Raw genomic sequence first — 21,129 nt, 5'->3', positions numbered from 1 at the left:
CGGCACAAGTGGTAAAGAATCCGCCTGCCAATGCAGGAGATGCAACAGACTTGGGTTCGATCCCTGGGTCGGGAAGATCCTGTGGAGTAGGAAATGGAAGCTCACTGTAGTATTCTTGCTTGGAAAATCCCATGGACGGAGGAGCCTGTTGGGCTACAATCCAGGAGTCACAGAGTCGGACATGACCGAGTGAGTGAGTGCATGTTCAAGCAGGCACACATCACCACACCTAAGATAGCAGCACATTCAACTAAGATTTAGTAGGTTCAAACCAAATCAGGTAACTGTGGAAGGCACAAAGAAAAGTTTAAAATACAAACAAAGGTCTCTAGGGAGGACGATGAGCTCCTCAAGAGCTGGAACTGTATCATTTAGATCTCTGTCTAACTCAAAACCCAGAATAAGGATGTTCAATTAATGTCTACTGATATTAATAAGAAACAAATAAATGACAATTGCCAAATAAGTGACATGAACAAAGGGGTATATCCAACAATCTATCCATATTCTTTCACACACTGCAAATCAACTATATGTCTGATTATCCAAACATGTTAAACCAGGTTTAAGAGTGTCATCTGTAAACACAAAAATAAATATAAGCTGGGAAGCTGAGGTTAGAAGGTACACACTTCCCATCTGCAATAATTAGTAAGTGCCAGGTTTTTTAAAAGGAGAGAGAGAAAAAAAGAGATTAAGTATATTCTGAAAGCTCTATCTAAAAGCTGTTATAATAAAATATGGTATCAGAAAATTTTTAAAAAGATTTTTCTCTGAGAACAAAAATTATTTTTAAAGTAATAGCTAATATGTAACTGCTTATTCTATTCCAGGCACTGTCCTAAGCACTATCTTATACATTTTTAATTAATTTCTCTCAAAGACCTCATGACATAAAAGATAGCCACTGTCTCCGATTTGTACACGAGGAAACCTAAGTGTAAAGGGTTAAATAATTTGTCCAAGGTCACAGAGCTAGAGAGCTAGGATTCAAGATCAGGCAGTCTGGCTCAAAAACTTGCAGTCTTGCCTACACTAAACCATCTCCGTGACTTTAAACAAAGTCAAGAGTTAGAGAAGTTTGGAGAAAAGAAACTCCAGGTGCCTCAGACCCAGGTCAACGGCAACAGAGAACAAGATGAGCCCTGTCCAGATGCTTTGGCAGAGTATTCAGGCCTCTATGACCTAGCCAATATCCTTCTAGCTGTACTCCTTCAGCGCACACTGCATGATGCAGAAGCACATGGAGTCTCCTCAAACCACCTGTTGCTTCTCAGCCTCTGCCTGGCATCACCCTTCTGCCCCTGACTGTCTGTGCCCTGCTGGCTCCCCAGATACTTCTGAAGGCTTTACTGGGCCCAGTGTTTACAGGCCTATTTGTCTCTATAGGCAGTTAAGTCTCTGAGCAGGAATCTTGCCTCATTTGTCTCTGAGTTCCAGGTGTTTGGCATACAATGCAGGTGATCAAAAAGTTTCTGGAAAGAATTAATGAATAAATGGTTTCAGAATCAGAGTCCTCACAGTCCAGGGTCTGGGGCTAGCCGAAGGGGAGACCAAGTTCCATATCTAAGAGTGGATGAGGTACCACCTGCAGCTGAATATCCAACTTTCCTGCAACAAACCTTCCTCACAGAGGCAGAGGAGCCTCTCTTGAGGGTTCCAAGGACCTAGGAACCACAGCCAACTCCACCTGCAAGGAAGGGATATCCTTCAAGACACTACCAGGCCTCTCCTTTCATATCAACCTCTGTCAAGACATTTCCTCAAATGAAATGAGCTCCTGAACACTGCAGCCCCTTCATTCACACAGGTTTGGAAGAAAAAAAAAAAAAACAGATTTCAAAAAAAAAAAAGAGAGCGAGAAGAAAGAAAAAGAAAGAAAAACAGATTTCTCTTCGAAAAGGGAAACGTATATTTTCAGCTGTGCCTGTGAAAGCGCTACACCAGATGGCAGGAGGAAGTTCAGCTAAAATGAACTGAGCCATCCCGAGCTGACTGTACACATTTCAGAACACCTCGACTGTCAAATGACTCATAAACTGCTGCCCGGACCCCTGCCCCATCCTCACTGCCATGGCAACAGAAACCGGTTTGGGAAAATAAAAAACACACTCGGAGCTTCCAGAGTGTCTGTGGACCGAGGAGCTATGAAAGTAAGAGTGCCTTAGGGGAGCTGACCCTGTAGGACATACAGTGAATTGGCGTTGATCTAACTAGAATAGCAGTCCTGCTCCCAAATATCTTCTCCATTCCTCCCCCTGACTTAGCTGAAATCATATATCCTAGGGGATTCTGGCGAGAGAGTAGGGGAGCAGAGAACACAGGCCTGGGGTTACAGGGTAAGGCTGCAGAGGGCTGCGGGAAGAACCGGGGCAGTGGGTGCGTGACAGAGCGGCCTCGGGAGGTGGGGAAGAGGCATAAAGGAGAGAAAAGAGGCTGGATCAAGAGCAAACCTGCTGTTTCAGATTTCAGCCTAAGTTGGTGGTTCTCAGCCCTGATAGACTCAACTCTACGAGTGGTCTTGCCAAGAGTGACAACCTTCTCTAAAATAATGTTCAAAACAATCTTTCCCAAACGTAGCTGCAGTCCTGGAGTGTTCACTGTAGTTTAAAGCTGCGCAGGGAATTCCCTGGTGGCCACTTCCTTCCACTGGTTGGGTCAGGGCTCCATGCTTCCTTCCACTGCAGAGGGCATGGATCTGACTTCTGACGATGGAGGAACAAAGTTCCCACAAACTGCACGGAGCAGCCAAAAAAAAAGTTACGCAGTACTTCGTGTTTACACGTGAGCAGGCTTATATAATCTACACAAGCAACTCACCTCTGTAAGCATCTGACAAACATTCAGAAGTCAAAAAGGACAAAGGACAAGGAGTTCCCTGGTGGCCTAGTGGTTAGAATTCTGGGCTTTCACTGCTGTGGCCGGGGTTCAATCCCTGGTCAGGGAACTAAGATTTGTTGTGGCCAAAAATATATTAATAAGTAAATAAAAAGACAAAGGATAATCCTTCTTTGTGTGAAACAATTCCACATACTGCATGACATCAACATCTCCAGCCCACTCATTGAATGCTGGTCATATCCCTCAATCAGAACTGGAAAAAATGGACTTAGGCCTTGCTGAGATACAATGATCTCAATGATCTAAAAGATCTTACTCCAAACTTTTTCTTCTCCTTCTTCTCTCCTCCCCCTTCACCTGGTTCCCAAACAACCAAGACACAGATCTCCATCTAGTGAGCTTATATTATATATAATTAACATACTGTGGCTTTTGTGGGATGAGAACCTATTCAACAGTCATAACACTGTTTCTACTACTGAACCACACACTCCAAATTTCAAACTTAGAAATAAATTTTGAGAATATAACACTTCCATAAGTCAGAGACTTAAATACACTGACCTCTCACCATCAAAGTTCTCATTCTTTAAATGATGGGTTGACATCTAAGCTATATATCTCCAAGGCACTATAAAAACTCAGTATCCATGTAAAATGATCATTGCTGTCGGCAAACAAAACAACATCAATCCAACACATCATTTATGATACATCTAGTCTTTATTTTGTGGCAAGAATGTACAAACTACCTATCCTTTACCTAGACTGCTAATGTGTATTATTTTTACACTTTAGTTTTTTCCTTTACTATAGATATTGATTGATTGATTCCATTGCTTATACATATTGGGAAATGTTCCTTAGCATCCATAATCAGCACCAGTAGCACTTCCTTCATCACACAAAGATAAAAGGTTCCTTAGTGACACTGGGCAAATTGGATTCCCTTGCCCTTCTGCTCCCCTATCCCCACCCTGCCCAAGTCTGAGGTTCCCTGAGTTACAACCATGCATTCTCACTCCACATACCTTCTCCTGCACCCACTTCACACACTCAAAACATCCTCAGACCCTCTGGTTTTCAAAGCAGTCAAGGGACATAATCCCTGCCACATGAAGGTCACACCACCCCAGTAATCATAGAGAATTAAGCTGCCAAAAAAAAAAAAGAACATTTTTTCCCCCAGTGATTCATGTCATACTTACAGATTATTTTCCAACAAGGTTTTGTATTAGGTGCAGATAACTAAATGGCCTCTAATTCTTTTTCCACTCTGAAAATATAGTATATAATTGTGCTATATTCTTAAACTCCAGATCAGTAAATCCTCTAAGGACCCAACCCAGTATATACATCTCAGGTATTTCACCTATTCTGAGGGCAAAGTTTACCTTGTAGTATGCCTCGGCAAGAAAAAATGACAAACAGGACCAGCCCTAGCTTCCTTCTCTCTGTAAGCAATGATACAGAGCATTCATCTCTACTTCTCTGCATTAAAATGTTAAGAAACATAATTCTTAAATGTCGAAAGAATTATTCATTTGGATAAGTTAGACACTGTTAGTGATCTCTCTCGAACAACTTTAATAAGTAGTAATAGTCACTGTTCGCTGAATACTTTTTCAGTACCAGGCACTTTTATACATGATTTCTAATCCTCAAGACAAGTGTGCATTATTATCCCCTATTTTACAGATAAGGAAACCAAAGCTTCAAAAAACTAAAAGACTTGCTGAACACCAGCTTACAAGTAGCAGAGTCACAATGCACAGTCACCTTTTAGAATTCAAAGTCCTGGTTCTTTCTACTACAATAACATGCTGCTCAATCAGCTTTTCAAAGCACCTGATTTCATTATTTGTGAACTATACATTAAGCCTTTAACGTCTGATACATGACCACACTGCTTTGAAATCTGCATTGCTTATAAACATTGCTTTTTTTAAGACATAAGACAATCACTTTAGGGTAAAAGAAACACCCTTGGAAAGGTATAAAGATTCTAATACAAAAACTATGAAATTCAAATTTTAGTTTCTTTTTCTAAATTTTTATTTATTTATTTTTAGTTTCTCTAGTAAAGATAAAAATCTATGCCAGGAGTTCCCTGGTGGCCTAATGATTAGGATTCTGGGCTTTCACTGCTGGGGCCTGAGTTTAACAGCTTGGTCGGGGACCTGAGATCCCACAAGACACATGGCACATCTTTTCTTTTAAAAAAAAAAACTATGCCAATGGGGCACTAAATTTATAGAACAGAAAGAAATTATTTAATATCCAGGGTAGTCTGAATGCCAAATATTTAACAAAAACTCAAAGGCCTAGAGGACAATCCCTCCTTTCTCTTTAAGGTAATTTGACAGGAAGCAAAGCATCACATCCTTTCCAAGTAAGAAACTTTTGGGTTAATGGTTACAAATTATCCTAATTACTTCCATTGAACCTGCCCAATTGGAACATTTCTTCAAAAAGATCTTATGTTTCCAAGGTTCTGACATTTGCTTGTGACTAAAATTCACAAACAAATCAGAATTTGAAAATTAAACAAAGGCAAAAATAAAGGGGCCATCTGGTTTATCACAGATGAAGTAAAAATATTTCAAAACATACTCACCAGAATGGCTAAAATGAAAAAGATGAAAAATACCAAGTGTTAGCAAGGATGGAGAACAACCAGAGTTCTTATATACTTTCAGGGGAAGTGCAAACTGGTACAGCCAGTTAGGAAAACTGTTTTGTAATATCTATTAAAATTTAACACACACATATCCCATAACCCAGAAATTCCACTCTTAGGTATATCCACAACAGACACATGTATTCACCAAAGGATATGTACTAGACTCTTCCTAATAGCACTATTCAGCACAGCTCTGAACTGAGAAACTATACAAATGTCCATCAACAGAAAAATGTACAAATAAATTTAAGTATATTCATGTAATAGAATAATAGCAATGAAAACAGAAAATCTACAAATTGATACAATAGAGATTAACCTCACAAAAACAATGTTGAGCTAAAGAAGCCAGGCATGAAAGTATACATTCTGTGATTCCATTTATATAAAGTACAAATAAAGACAAAACTAATCTTTGCTGTTAGAAGTCAGGATAGTGGCTACCCCTTGGTAGAGGTAATGATGGGGGAGACTCAGGGAGCTCCTTGGTGCTGGTTGATATTCTCTTCCTTCACATGGTGCTGGTTGTTCAATTTGAAATACTCAGTAAATGAGATGCATTAGAGCAGTAGAGAGATGAAGGAGGCTGGCTCTGGAATGGGAGTGACTGTGTTAGGATCTCAGTCCCACCACTTACTGATATAGGGCAAGTTATTTAACTTCTCTGTGTCTCGTTTAGTTCTTCATCTATAAAATGGGCCTGATGTCTCCTTCACAAGGTTAGCCTGAGGATTAAATCATCATAAGACTTATAAAGTGTTCATTCTCACAATTGGCTATTACTATTAAATATTTGCTAAGTCAATAAAAGTGCTTCTTCAGAAGCAAGACAAGATGAGGAAGAAAACAAAAGATGTATATGATTGCACTATTACCAGAAAATGTACAAAATAATTATTCAGGAAATGAAGATGATAATAAGTAAGGCCTAATCCAAAGGAGTGTGACTTGGAAGCCGAGACAAGCCCTGCCCACACAAACCTTTACCTAAACAGACCCTGGCCAGGCAGCCTCTGAGTGGGCAACTCCAGCTGTCCACCAGGGACTGGCCATGGGATCTCTCCAGGATGAGGGGGCACTGATCAGGATCTAAGAAAGCTGAGCTCACAGTCAGGTTCTCTTATTCTCCTAAAGGACTATGTCTCTGATTTCATCTAACGCTTATGTTTTTTAAAATACCTATCATGTTATCAGCCATGTCTCTGTCACTTGGAGTCACATTTCCTGCAGCCATTTAGAGTAAATAAGTAAGACTTCTGCTGGCTTTCTAAAAGAGCCAGTTGAGTGAGTTGCAGTCACCTATACCATGGATGTGTCCCTAACTTCTCTGGCCATGGTATGACAGCTACTTTTCATTAAACTCTACTTTCACGCCAGGCACTATAATAAACACTTTATCCCCAATTTCTCAAAAAATTCTGCTAGGCATGTAGTATTCTCTCTTATTCGCATCTTTTACAGATAAGAAAACTAAGACTCAGAAAGGCTGCCCTGTATTATTAAGTGGCAGAGCAGGAAGGTGAATCTAGCTTGTCTGGCCCCAGAGAAAACTCCCTTTCCATGAGCCATAGTCCTTCGACTTACTTTACAATCCATCATATTTCTTCCTATTTGTACAATAAAAGGTCATTAGCTAAGGGGATCTAAGACAAGAATAATCTAATTCAGTGAAAAATCAATTTGCGGTATTTTTTAAATTATTGTTTTGTTCTAAGTAAAAATCTCCTCCTGGATTTATTTAAATAAACACTGAACATACAAGCTATTTGTATTATACATCAGTCATCCAAACCATAGGTTAAAGCCCTTAAAAGAGAATTGTACCTCTTCCCTGCTGAATCCCCAGCACCCAGCTCAGTGCCTGACCTAGAGTAGGATCTGGAACATCACCTCCTCCAAATCTTGTTTACCAAAATAGTCTACTGATAAGTAGGATGCACTCCAACAAGACACTTTAATATGCAAAACTTCATGAGCAAAATGAAACATAATAAAGGAGTCGCTGGGATATCCTTCCTGCTGTAGGATACTCCTCCAGGTCAAGCAGCACTGTCATCATCAGCAACAAGTAATTATTAAACACCTACAAATATTTATCTAATATAGTAACCCAATATCCCAACTCTCCTCTTTCTTTCCTCATCAGGTTTGGCAAGCCATAGAAACTACAGCTCCCCTCCAAGCAGGCCAGCCTCTGGATGTGTAGTAGAGACACAAATATCACGTGTGATTAAGGAAGCTTTTCGGAGTTAAATCAACAGGAAGGCCTCAGGAGTTTGACCTTTCCACCAGTCAGACCTACATCCTAGCAAGGCAGCCCTGAATAACCTTCCACCCTACTCCTGAGTCAACCACGCAACCCTCAGGAAACAAGAAATTTCTACCAATGTCTAACACCTATTCCTACTTCATCTAAAAGGGATACTTTGTTCACTAAGGAGTCACTGAATATGTCAGCATATACTATTAAAATTTTTCTTTAAAAATTCTATCTTCTTAGCGCAGAATATGAGTGTACAGCAGAAGTGTACCAGAATTATACCAGAAGTGTACCAGAATTAGGAAGCCAGGTTCTATTTCTCTACCCATTTTTTGGCCACTCTATGGGGCTTGCGGGGTCCTAGTTCCCTGACTGGGGGTTGAACCCACGCCCTTGGCAGTGAAAGCACAGAGTCCTAACCACTGGATTGCCAGGGAACCCCCTCTATTTCTCTACCATACCTTCCACAGCAACTTAAGCAAGTCACTTATTCTTCTAGGCTTTAGCTTCCTCAGTCATAAAATGAGAGGCTGAACTAGTCAGGGGTTATTCAGGGCATTCATTCAAGATGCCTTAAGAGGTTAAGGCATGTGTTTTAAGGGATTCTTAACTTTCCCCACCATGGGAACTTACATAAAAAATAATCTGTTTGCATATGTGGGTTTTTCTGGAAAAGTCTATGGCTTATGTCAGACCATCACACAAGTTGTGGCCTCCCAAATAACCATATCGCATGCTTTATTGAATACTTACTATGCACTAGGCACTGCGGTAAGCCCTTGTGTATTAACTCATGTAACCCTCACAATAACCCTTTGAGTTAGATACTACTATTATCCTCATTTTGCAATTAAAGAAAGTAAACCAAAATCAGCCTGACCTCTTAAACACAATGCTATGTTAGGTAAGATCATCTCTAAACCCAAAATTTGTCTGATCCTGTGTTCATTCAAATTAATGGTTTCCCTTTAGTTAAATTTTCTGCCTCATTTCACAATCATTAGTCATACACATGTCTTTACACAGAGCAAGCAAATTCATGGCACACCCAAACGAATGTTACCTGAGAAAGAATATACTAGGGAATTAACCCAAGTTGAGGATCCAAAGGCACTTTCCAGCTCCAGCCTCTAATCCGCTTTTACTTTAAAACATGGTGTGGTGATTAGCCAAGAGATGAATCTGAATCTAATTACTAATTAAAGTCTAAAATCAAAATAACAGTAAATTGGCCAAAGTGTCTGCCAGAAGAGAGGACGCAGTGACAGCACTCACCGAGCCAATGAGAAGACCAGAAAAGAAAGGAGAACAAGGCCTGGGGTCCCATGTGACTGGCTTCTCCCCCTATTCCCTCCTCCTCAAAACCACTGACCACTGTGCAGACAAGGACTGGATCACCCTCCATGTGAGAGACAACGGCTGTCTAAAGGTATCGCTAAGCCCTGCCGGGAATAAGGAATGAAAACGAAGTGAAAGGCTAGCTTCTGATTTTTCTGGACCCCAGATCTGACAAGCTGCAATCCTAACTCAGGGGTCAGCAGTCACCCAGTTACAAGCGAACAGTTTTGCGTGCCACCCAGCTCGGGTCCAAATGACTTGGCGGACATAACATTGCTTATCTGATGGCTGCGAAGCAGAAGTGGGTGTCGTTAGTTCTTTTCACAGGCTGTCCAAATATCCTCCATATCTTAAAGAGAAGGCTGTTGAAACTTTATGCCTAACTCTCATGCCCTTTCTCCATGTAGCCTGTGTTAAATGAGAAAAGCAGCCCCGGGAGGGGAAAAGGACACTCGAGGAACGGCCTGGGTGCAAGGATTAGGTCTTTTTCAAGGGTGATGCAACAGGGTCAGCCAGACGACGAAGAGAAGGAGCTGGGAGCTTCTGGGAGGGAGAAAACCAGTATCACGGGTGGGAATCTGAGCGGAGAATGGGTTCTGAAGGACTGGGGGACGCGGTCATTTTTAAGTGAGTGGCCGGGAATGAAGGGTCTAGTCCGGAGCAGGAGGAGGAAGACGAAGACCGAGGAGCGGGCAGGTGGGCGGGTGAAGAGGCGGGCAGACGGCCCCGACGGAGGGGCAGCAGCGCGGAGAAGACGCCGCGGGGCCGACAGGAAAGAGTGGGAACCGCGGGGGCCACCTGGGGCCGGGCAGAGGGCCTGGGGCGGGGCGGGGGGCATGCAAGGGGGACCGGGGTGACCTGCCCGGCGGTGTGGGAACTGAGGTGCGCGCGACCAGTCAGGAGATCCTTGCGGTCGGGAGGGCCGGGGGCTCTTCCGATGGGAAGGAGAGCCTGGGCACCCGCGCCGGGGCAGGGGCGCCGGGCCCCCAGGGCCCAGGGCCAGGGCAGAGCAGCGCGGTGACAACGGTCGCGGCCCCCGGAGCGGGCTATCCGGCTCGAGCTGAGGCGGGGATCGCCTCCGAGTCCCGGCCCGGGGGCTGAAGAGGGGGAGGCCGGCCAGGAGTACGGCTTTGGGGAGGAGGGTCGAAGGGGACGAGGACGGGCCCGGGACGGCCGGGGCCGGCGCTGGCGCTCTCACCGGGACAGGTGCTTCAGGATCTGCTTCTTAATGAGCCCGGCCATGCCGGAGCCGCGGCCCGCGCGGAAGGCGGGCGGGCGGCTGTGGCCTCCTCAGCCGCGAGGGAGACGCACGGCCCCTCACCTCGCCGCGGCGCGGGGACCGGATGCCGCCGCCGCCATGGTGCTCTCCCGCCCCTGCCCCGGCGCCGGGAGCTCTGCCGCGATCCCACCCACCCGCGCGGCTACGCGGAGATCGCGCGCCGCCAGCCCGGCTTCGCCGCGGCCCCGGGCGCGCGCGGCGGGAGGAGGGACGCGTGCGGCGGCGGGGGCGGCGGCGGCGGGAGGAGGGGCGCGCAGGGGGGCGGGGCGCGCGCAGGGGGGCGGGGCGGCGGCGGCGGGAGGAGGGGCGCGCAGGGGGGCGGGGCGCGCGCTGGGGGGCGGGGCGCGCGCAGGGGGGCGGGGCGGCGGCGGCGGGAGGAGGGGCGCGCAGGGGGGCGGGGCGAGTGTGCTCCAGGCTCGCTCTCTCCCTCAGCCCCGCCTGCCGCCTCTCAGCCAAGCGAAATCTGAAAGGCTTCGCCTGTCAGCTGCCGGAGTTTCACACCTCGGCTGTCGCCTGGAAGACTCGGGGAAGGGCGGCGTTGTCTCCAATTTTTTTTTTTTTTTTTTTGCGGGAATTCACTAGATAATTGCACATTTCGCGGTCCACCTGTCCCGTTCATTTCACTCACACGTTCGCTCATTAGTTGAGCACCAGCTAACTGTACTCCAGGAATGGAGCTGCGGAGTGAAGAGTAGTTTCAAGGACGTCGCAGGCCCCTCGTTCCGCGGCGCTCTGCTGCTCTGTGCTGGAGTGACAGGGGACGCCTCGTCATCCGCTTTGCGCGCCTCTTAGCCTCCGTCCAGTTAACCACCGGGTAAATGTTTACTCAGCCCGTACGAGGTGCACTGCAGAGGCCCCCATTCCCAAATGCTGGGGGCAGCAGAAAAGGAGGCGGTAACTTTAAATGACCAAGGACTTCAGAGGGCGCCTTTTTTTTACAAAGAAGGAAACTGAAGCCCAGGGAAATAGCTGAAAGAGCTTATTTAAGGTCACAGCTACCTAGTGAGAGACAAGAGGCTAGAACCCAAGTGTTCTCTCAGTCCAGTGATCCTTCCACCCTATTTCACCCATACACCTAGATTCTGGCAAAGGTGAGAAGCTGGCAGTTTTCAGGACTTAAACCTTCAAGCAAAAATCTGGGCAAAATACTGTCCGAGGCGGGCTTATAGGAAATCTGGCCACCAGTTTATTTGTTCTTGTAAACAAATGTACATGAACATAATGCAAAAGTCAAGATGTCTCCTCCCTCCCTTGTTCCTCAGCCATTCAATTCTCTTCCCCTAACAACTGTTACCTGATTCCAGAGATAGTCTGAGTATATGGTGAAGCATATAAATGTTAGGTTTTTAATTAGACAATGCATTCCTATGCCTCTTAGTCATAGTAAGTTCATATTTCCCAGAAGCACCCCCCATTACCTTTTGAAAAGGGAATATATCCTCCTCAGCCTGGGTTCTCTACTATCCATGTCCTTCCATCAGGATTGCATAATCTATCATTTCTCCATCTGCCCTCCTCTCACCAGAATACATACTAGGGACCAATAGATCCCACAGAAGAGATTTCTTGCCAGGGATATTGATCATAATCCCTCCTTCTAATTTGGCTGTCAGATGCAGGGGCCTCTGGGCAATTTCTTGCATTTCATGTTCCTTTTCCTAGAGAATCCTAGCAGCTGACTGGATATATGACATCACCGATGTAAAATAAAATTCGCCTCAAGGTCAGATTTATCATCCTTGCTGGATGATTCACCATGCCTGATGAATGAGTTATTTTTCAATGAAAGCAAAAATTTATGCTCTAAAAGAAACACATGGAATAGAAGAGTTCGACTCTCACCAATAGCACACTTTCCATGCAATGCTAAGAATGCAAAGCATATAAAAGCAAAAGAGATTTGGGGCCAATCCATATTTTTTCTTTAAGGTGAATCCTTTCAAGATGATTGTAGATTAACATTCAGTTGTAAGAATAGCGATCCCTGTATACTTTACACAGTTCCTCCAATGGTTTTTTGTTGTTGTTCAGTCGCTCAGTCGTCTCCCACTCTTTGCGACCCCATACACTGCAACACACCAGGCTTCTTTGTCCTTCACCATCTTCTGGAGCTTGCTAAAATTCATGTCCATCAAGTCAGTGATGCCATCCAACCATCTCATCCTCTCTCGTCCCCTTCTGCCTTCAATCTTTCCCAACATCAGGGTCTTTTCCAATGAGTTGGCTCTTTGCATCAGGTGGCCAAATTACTGGAGCTTCAGCATCAGTCCTTCCAATGAATACTCAGGACTGATTTCCTTTAGGGCTAACTGGTTGGATCTCCTTGCAGTCCAAGGAACTCTCAAGAGTTTTCTACAACACCACAGTTCAAAAGCATCAATTCTTTGGTGCTCAGCCTTCATTATGCTCCAACTCTCACATCCATACATGACTACTGGAAAAACCATAGCTTTGACTAGACGGACCTTTGTTGGTAATGTCTCTGCTTTTTAATACTCTGTATAGTTTGGTCATCGCTTTCTTTCCAAGGAGCAAGTGTCTTTTAATTTCATGGCTGCAGTCACCATCTACAGTGATTTTGGAGCCCAAGCAAATAAAGTCTGCCACTGTTTCCATTCTTTCCCCGTCTATTTGCCATGAAGTGATGGGACTGGATGCCATGATCTTAGTTTTTACAATGCTGAGTTTTAAGCCAGCTTTTCACTATCCTCTTTTAACTTCATCAATAGGCTCTTTAGTTCTTCTTCACTTTCTGCCATAATGGTGGTGTCATCTGCTTATCTGAGGTTATTGATATCTGAGGCAATCTTGATTCCAGCTTTTGCTTCATCCAGCCCAGCATTTATGGGCTTCCCTGGTAGCTCAGACAGTAAAGTGTCTGCCTACAATGCGGGAGACCCAGGTTCGATCCCTAGGTCAGGAAGATCTGCGGAGAAGGAAATGGCAACCCACTCCAGTATTCATGCCTGGAAAATCCCATGGACCGAGGAGCCTGGTAGGCTACAGTCCATGGGGTCGCAAGGAGTCAGACACAACTGAGCGACTTCACTATACTATACTCTGCATATAAATTAAATAAGCAGGGTAACAATATACAGCCTTGACGTACTTCTTTCCCAGTTTTGAACCAGTCTTGTTGTTCCTTGCCCCAATGGTAACATCTTGCAAAACTTTAGTACCATATCACAACCAGGATGTTGACATTGATATGTTCAATGAACAAAACATTTCTTCCTGATATGAATGCCTTTTATTTCCTTTTCTTGCCTTATAGTGTGGGCTACCAATCCTGGCACTTTGTTTAATAAGACTGGTGAGAGCAGACATCCTTTCTTTGTTCCTAAAGCATTCATTCAGTCTTTTATCAATAAGTATAATATTAACTGTAGATTTTTTATAGGTGCTCTTCCCAATTTAATGAAGTTCTCCTTTATTCCTATTTTTCCTGAGAGTCTTTATCAAGAATAAATGCTTAACTTTTTTCAAAGGCTTTTTCTGCTTAAATGCTGTGATTTTTTTTTTTTTTTAGCCTGTTAACATGATGCATTACCTTGACTGGTTTTTCAAATACTGAACCAGCCTGCATCCCTAGAGTAAACCTCATTTGGACATGGTGTATAATTACTCTTATATATTGCTTCACTCTCTTTGCTAATATTTGCTTAAGAATCTGTGTATATTTGCTTAAGAATTTGTGTATATTTTCTTGGTGGCTAATGATTGAGCATCTTCTTATGTGCTTATAGGCCATTTGCATGACTTCTTTGGAGAAATGTCTATCCAGATACCTTGTCCATTTTTTAATTGGGTTATTTGTCATTTCATTATTAAATGCAATCATCCTTTTTATATTCTAGATACAAGTCCCTTATCAGATATATTATTTGCAAAACTTTTTCCTATTGTCTTTTCATTTTTCTGATTATAATCTTCGAAACAAGATTTTTAATTTTTATATTATCTTTTTATTCATATATTGCTGTGTTTTTGGTGTTGTATCTAAGAAATCACTGCATAACCCAAGGTCATGAAGATTTACATGTATGTTTTCATATAAAATTTGTAGTTTTACCTCTTATATTTACTTGAAATGACCCATTTCAAGATAATTTTTGTATATGGGGACCAACTGCATTATTTTGCATGTGAACATCTAGTTGTCTTAGCATCATATATTGGAAAGAAATTTTTCAATAAATTTCTTTTCATTATTGAAAAGAATATTCTTTCCCCATTGAATTATCTTGGTGAAAATAAACTGCCATGCACCAGGAACTAATATCAGTCGAATGTCAGTTATACTTCAAAAACAAACTAAAAGAAAAAGAAATCTGATTTGTGGTTACCAGAGATGGGGAGAAGGAGAGGGAGTGGGGAATTGCATGAAGGCAGTCAAAGGTACAAGCTTCCAGTTACAAGATAAGTACTAGGGGTGAAATATACAATATGATTAAAATCATTAACATCACCATAAGTTTTATATAAACGGTAACAGTAAATACTCTGTTCTCATCACAAGAAAAAATTTTTTTTTCTTTTTTATGGGGGCCAGGGACGGTCATCACTGCAGTGATGGGCTTTCTCTTGTTGCAGCACACAGGCTTAGTTGCCCTGTGGCATATGGGATCTTAGTTCCCCAACCGGGGATTGAATCTATGCCCCCTGCATTGAAAGGTGGATTTTAAACCACTGAACCACCAGGGAATTCCCCCCCAAAATTTTTTCTATTTCTTCCATTTTTTATCTGTATGAGATGATGGATGCTCACTAAACTTACTATGGTCATGATTTTGAAATGTAAGTCAAATCATTATGCTTTATATTGTAAACTTACACAGTGCTGTATGTCAATTATATTACAAAACTGGAAGTAAAATAATAATAAAAGAAATCTAGTTGCCAATGAAAGTATGGGTCTATTTTTGAAATCTTAATTCTATTTCATTCATTTATATGTCTAATCTTATGCCAGTAACACAGTGTCTTGATTAGTGTAGTTCTGTAGTAAGTTTTGAAGTAAGACATCTATAGTGGTTTTGAGCGTACAGCTTTTATAAATTTTAGTTGTATGGTTTTTAATTGTTTCTCTAGTTATTACATTATTTATGCATACCTTATCACTGTCTACTGGTATGGCCATTTACCAGTCTAGTGAAGTATAGAAATCTTATCTTTTATTTCCTTTTTTCTCTGGGAGATCTAGTTGTCTTAAATATTTCCTCTATGTATATTTATAGCTGCATTAATCAGTATTATGATTTTTGCATCAACCATCAAATGTAATTTAGAAAATTCAGGAAAAGGACAACCTCTTGTACTTACCTGTATTTTTGCTTACCATATTTTTCCGTCCTGATGAGATTCATTCATTTGTTGTTTTCTGTTTGGAGAACTTCTAGTCATTCTTTTACAGTATATCTGCTGGCAACAAAGTCTCTTAGTTTTGTCTCACTGGAGAACACCTTTTTTTCCCATTTGCCCCTGAAACATTATTTTCACAAGGTATAGAATTCTGGACTGATAATTCTTTTCTTTCAGCACTTGAAAACTGTTTGCCACTTCCTCTGGCATCCATGGTTTCTGATGACAAATCTGCTGTCCTTCAAATTGTTTCCCCTCAAAAGTAAGGTGTCATTTTTCTCTGGCTGTTTTCAAACTTTTTTGTTTTCAGTTTTCATCAGTTTAACTATGTAGATTTCTTTGAGTTATCCTGATTAAGTTTTACTCAGCTTCTTGAAAATGTGGGTTTATGTCTCTTGCAAGCCCTTGGGAAGCTTCCAACCATTATTTGGTGCAGTACCTTTTTTGGCCCTTTCCTTTTTTCCTCTCCTGGAAATCTGATAACATGAATACTAGATCTTCAGGGACCCACAGGTCCTTAAAATTCAATTCATTTTTTTAAAAGTCTGTTTCCTGTTGTTCAGATTGGATATTTTTTATTGTTCTATCTTCAAGTTCTCTGATTATTTCTGATCACTGTTTCTTGTTGAGGCCATTCGTGGATTTTTTTACTTATTTTGGGGTTCCAAAATTTCCATTTGGTTCTTTATATCTTCTTGCTCACTGGAGCATTTTCATGATGCCTGCTCTAAAATCTTTGTCTAATAATTCTAGGAGCGCTATCAGCTTACTGTTGACAGGTATTAATTGCATTTGAAATGTAGTTTGAGGTCTTCCTTGATCTTGGTACAATGAGTGATCTTAGATAAAAATCTGGATAGTTTCATATTATGTTCTGTGATTCTGAATCTTATTTAAATGCTCTGTTCTCCTAACTTATCCTTGCAATGCATAAGTGGGGAGGTACTCCCTTGTTACTATCAGGTAGAAACAGAAGTCCAGGTTGCCCGGTTAGCCTCCTTAGACACCCAAGGAAAGAGTTCCTCATTACTGTTGGGCTAAAGTGAAAGTTCTGGCTCTTCAGCAAGCTTCAGCTAATACTTCTCTAGCTGGGAAGTGGCAGAGGGCTTTGTTACTGCTCCCCACAAGGGCTCCCCTGACATGGGGGTATGACAGCCTCATCACCACTGGACATTGATGAAAGGCCTTAAAAGTTCTGACTCAGCAACTTCTGACATCTCAGTCAAGAGGGGCAATGCCCTGTTACTGCCAGATGGAAATGATAACCCAAGTTCCTTTCTCACCATCCTGGCAGGAGCTTGGGGCACTTCATTATAACCTCACATGAGTGGAAGTCTAACTCCCCATTTGGTCTTTGTGGCATGAGTTGGGATAGGGTGAGTTTCTATGGTGTTTGGCTGGAATAGAGTGGTTATTGTCTAAAAGTTTTCTGTCTTGCTAAGCTACCTCCTTTCTGTTTGGCTATAGGAAGCAGACTTTTTGTGGAGTGTATTTTTGTCTGTTGCCCATTGGAGTCTCCTGGTTCCAACTTCTTCAGCTCCAAGTCTGGCACCTTTGAGGCAAACAGAAAATCTGGAGAGCTCATTATGTTGTTCTTTGGGTCACAATTCCCTAGCAGGTCAGCAGCCTTCTGTCTGCCTTTCAGAGTTTCTTATGCTTGTCTTTTGTTGTTTTCTTTCAATTTTTTGGCTGCACTGGGTCTTTGTCGTAGCACATGGGCTCTTCACTGCAGCAAGCAGGCTTTTCCTAGCTATGGTGTGAGGGGGCTTCTCTAGTTGTGAGTACAGGCTCTAGAGCATGCAGGCTGAGTAGCTGTAGCACAAGGGCTCACTAGTTAGGGTGAGTGGGCTTAGCTGCTCTGCAGCATGTGGGATTTTAGTTCACCAAACAGCCATCGAGCCCACATCCCCTACATTGGAAGGCAGATTCTTAACCACTGGACCACCAGGGAAGTCCCTTTTATGCTTGCTTTTTATGTCTATAATGTGCAGGGTTTTAGTTGTACTCAGTAGGAATAGAGAAATGTACACCTATTCTGTATTTCTGGAAGCAGAAGTCCATATATTTTTTAAAAATTTTTTATTTTGAAATAATTATAGATTCACAGAAAGTCATTAATACAGAGAAGTCCCATGTATCCTTCACCCACTTTCCTACAATGGTTATATCTTACACAACCCAGGAAACTGATACTGGGGATGCATGTGTGTAACTCTGTCATTCATGATGTGTAGCCCTGGGTAACCACTACCACAATAAAATACAGGATTATTGCATCACCACAAAATTCTCCTTCATGTCACCCCTTTACAGTCATTCTCTGCTGCCTCATATCCACTCCCAACACCATCCCTAACCCTTTGCAACTACTGCTTTGTTCTTCATCTGAATAATTTTTGTTATTTACATAGATGGAATCATGCAGTAGATGCCCCTTTCAGACTAGCTTTTTTCACTCAGCATACTGCCCTTGAGATACATCCAAATTGTTATATCAAAGTTCATTCATTTTTATTGCTGAGCCATATTCCACAACCCATACATTTTAAAAACACCTAGGTAATCACTGTATTTCAGGGACAGTAGCTTTCCTCATCTGCCTGGCAGGATAGCCACATCTCTCAATTCATGATTGGGGATCTTCCCTGGTGGTGGTCCAGTGGCTAAGAATCTGCCTTGCAATGCAAGGTATACAGGGCCAATCCCTGGTCAGGGAACTAACATCCCGCATGCCTCAGCCTACGTGGTCTGCAGCCTGTGCACAACTACGGAGCCTGTGCGCTGCAAGTAGCGAGTATGTGCACTACAGTGAAAGACGCCACAAGTGGCAACTAAGACCTGATGCAGCCAAATAAACAAATAAATAAAAATATTGCTTAAAAAGTAATTCATGATTAGTGAGTTCCCTGGTGGTCTAGTAGTTAGGATTAGCTCTTTCACTACTGTGGCCTGGGTTCATTCCTTGTTTGGGAAACTAAGATTGCATAAGCCATGCAGTGCAGTCAAAAAAAAAAATCATTCATTTGTACATAGTGTGCTTTCTATGGGACAAAAAAAGACATACACAATGGCCAAAGGAAAATAACACTATACAAACACGGAAAAGTAGTTTTATAGAAAACTCAAGAACAAAAGGGTTGAATAGCAAAGTGCTGGTATCGCTGTCTATAAAGATTCTTGAGAGTAGTTTCTAGTTTGTGGTAGTTTTAACTTTTAAAAACAAGTTGAGGTGTGACTGACGTAGAACACATATTATTTAAAGTATATAATTTTTAAAGTTTTGACATGCATATACACCTGTAACTGAAGAAGGAAATAGCAACCCACTCCAGTAGGCTTGCCCGGGAAATCCCATGGACAGAGAAGCCTGGCAGACTACAATTTCACAAGAGTCAGACATGACTCAGCGACTAAACAACAGCATGAAAACCCCAGAGTTCCCAAATATTACCTTTTATACTCAGCATCTGCATAGACTTACTTAAAATACTTGGTTGCCTTATGACCATCAGAATTCTTTCAAGCCCACCTGTCTTTAGTTTGCTTCCTGATATTTGTGGCTTGCCTCAGCAACTCCCAACTTACTATGACATTAGAACATTATTTCAGTGGGTTAATTCTACTTTATTAAAATTTAACAGGTGTAAATAGCATACTTAATACATTATTGGGCTTCCCTTGTGACTCAGCTGGTAAAGAATCCACTTGCAATGCAGGAGACCTGGGTTCGATCCCTGGGTTGGGAAGATCCCCTGGAAAAGGGAAAGGCTACCCACTCCAGTATTCTGGCCTGGAGAATTCCATGGACTGTATAATCCATGAGGTCACAAAGAGTTGGACACGACTGAATGACTTTCACTATACACCTGTAAAGTCATCACCACAATCGAGGTAATAAAACGTCCATCACTGTCAACAGTTTTAGCTGTTTGCTGCTGTACGTCCAAAAGAATAAGCAGACTCTGCTTCAGGGTCTCGGTACTTACCGGAAAGCCTGTGCCCTAAACACCTGCACAGCTTTCTACCAACCACCACTCCCTTCGTGTCTTTCCCACAGACCCATCCCTTGCCTGCCGTTCCTTAGGGCCTTTACCTATGCCCCCTTTTCTTCATGGCTCATACAACCTCACGCTGGTATTTTTGTTAATTGTCTGACTCCCTCTTTAGAACGTAAGCTCCAAAAGAGGAAGGACTTTCTTTTACTACTGTGTTCCCACCACTGAGAACAGTGTCCAAACTGAGAGCAATATTAGATGGCACACCCTAGGCAGGCTTTTCTAGCAGGAGTGCAATTTTTGTCGGGGGTGGGGGGGTGGGCGGGGGGAGGGAGACGGTGCAGTATGACATGTGGCATCTTAGCTTCCTGACCAGGGATCAAACCTGCGCCCCTTGTACGGAAGCACAAAGTCTTAACCACTGCACTGCTAGGGAAGTCGCCTAGTCGCCTCAGCCCATCAATACTACTTTCCTCTGAAAGTATCTTTTTATCAGTCAGGTGGGTTCAGCTCAAGATAATGCGTGACTTCAATATTTACTTCTCTTTGACGTAAAAGAAGTCTAAGGTAGGCAGAACATAGCAGCTATTCAACCATTAGGGACCTGTGCTCCTTTTACCTTGCTAACACCATCTTTAGTTGCCAATTCATGGTCCAAGATATTGCCTGCATTTCAAGCAAACATCATATCCACATTCCTGTCAACAGAATAGGATAGAAAAAAAGGCATGTTCTCTCTTGCCACCTGGCCTCACCTAGTTACAAGCTATGGGGAATGCATTGCAGATGGCCATGCATCCAGATAAAAATTCGATGTTCTCTTGTTAAGGATAGTAAGAGGTACCAGGGTGAGCAATCAGTAATGTCAAACTGCCACCCTAGGCTCTACTGTTTTTCTTCTTTTTGACCTCTTTACATGCTTCTCTCTCCAGCAGAGGCCTGAGACTTAAAGAAGGTGAAGAGGAGGGAAATACAGCATTTGAATGGAGAGGTAAAATTCTTTGTCCTACCTTTTACTTCTGTATTCTTTCAACAACCATCCCCCAAAAGTAGATGTGATGTACAGGCAACAAGGAGGCGGGCAAGATTAAGAGACTTGTTTCTAAGGGTCCCTGTGAAAGCTAAATACTTATAAAGGGCTTTGAGATCTTGGCCTCGTGTGCTGAGTTCAAAGTCTCATCATTAGGTAAGGACATAAGTCGTCTTACGGGCTTTTCTTAACTGACAGCCAGGGAAAGATACTTACTCAAAAGGAACAAGTAGGGAGAAATTGGACAATCACCTGGTAGGTGGTCAAATACTGTCATCAACAAGGGGGGATGCCTGTGTGTGCCTGCCTACAAATATGATATCCCAGGGATGCAACTGAGGA

General features: G+C 42.7%; 1 protein-coding gene and 1 long non-coding RNA gene across 4 annotated transcripts in view; one reads left to right on the top strand and one right to left on the bottom strand.

Moving 5' to 3' along the window:
- Positions 1-10,476, bottom strand: part of BLTP3A (bridge-like lipid transfer protein family member 3A) — a 73,608-nt gene extending 63,132 nt beyond the window's left edge. For all 3 annotated transcript variants that reach the window (XR_009693550.1, XM_061146488.1, XM_061146491.1), the window contains exon 1: positions 10,321-10,476. Coding sequence is in view for 2 of the 3 variants with exons in the window: in XM_061146488.1 (XP_061002471.1) it covers positions 10,321-10,364 (44 nt within the window). In the remaining variant the exon portion in view is untranslated. The remainder of the gene's footprint in view (positions 1-10,320) is intronic.
- The window catches only part of LOC133059422 (uncharacterized), a 25,369-nt gene continuing 12,081 nt past the window's right edge, over positions 7,842-21,129 (top strand). The window contains exons 1-2 of the long non-coding RNA XR_009693551.1: positions 7,842-9,213; positions 20,690-20,748. This is a non-coding gene — a long non-coding RNA (uncharacterized LOC133059422). The remainder of the gene's footprint in view (positions 9,214-20,689; positions 20,749-21,129) is intronic.

Source organism: Dama dama, chromosome 7 (assembly GCF_033118175.1).
Source record: "Dama dama isolate Ldn47 chromosome 7, ASM3311817v1, whole genome shotgun sequence".
NCBI classification, from domain to species: Eukaryota; Metazoa; Chordata; class Mammalia; order Artiodactyla; family Cervidae; genus Dama; species Dama dama.
The sequence above is the reverse complement of the archived record's forward strand: the minus strand, read 5'-3'. Positions and strand labels throughout refer to the sequence as shown.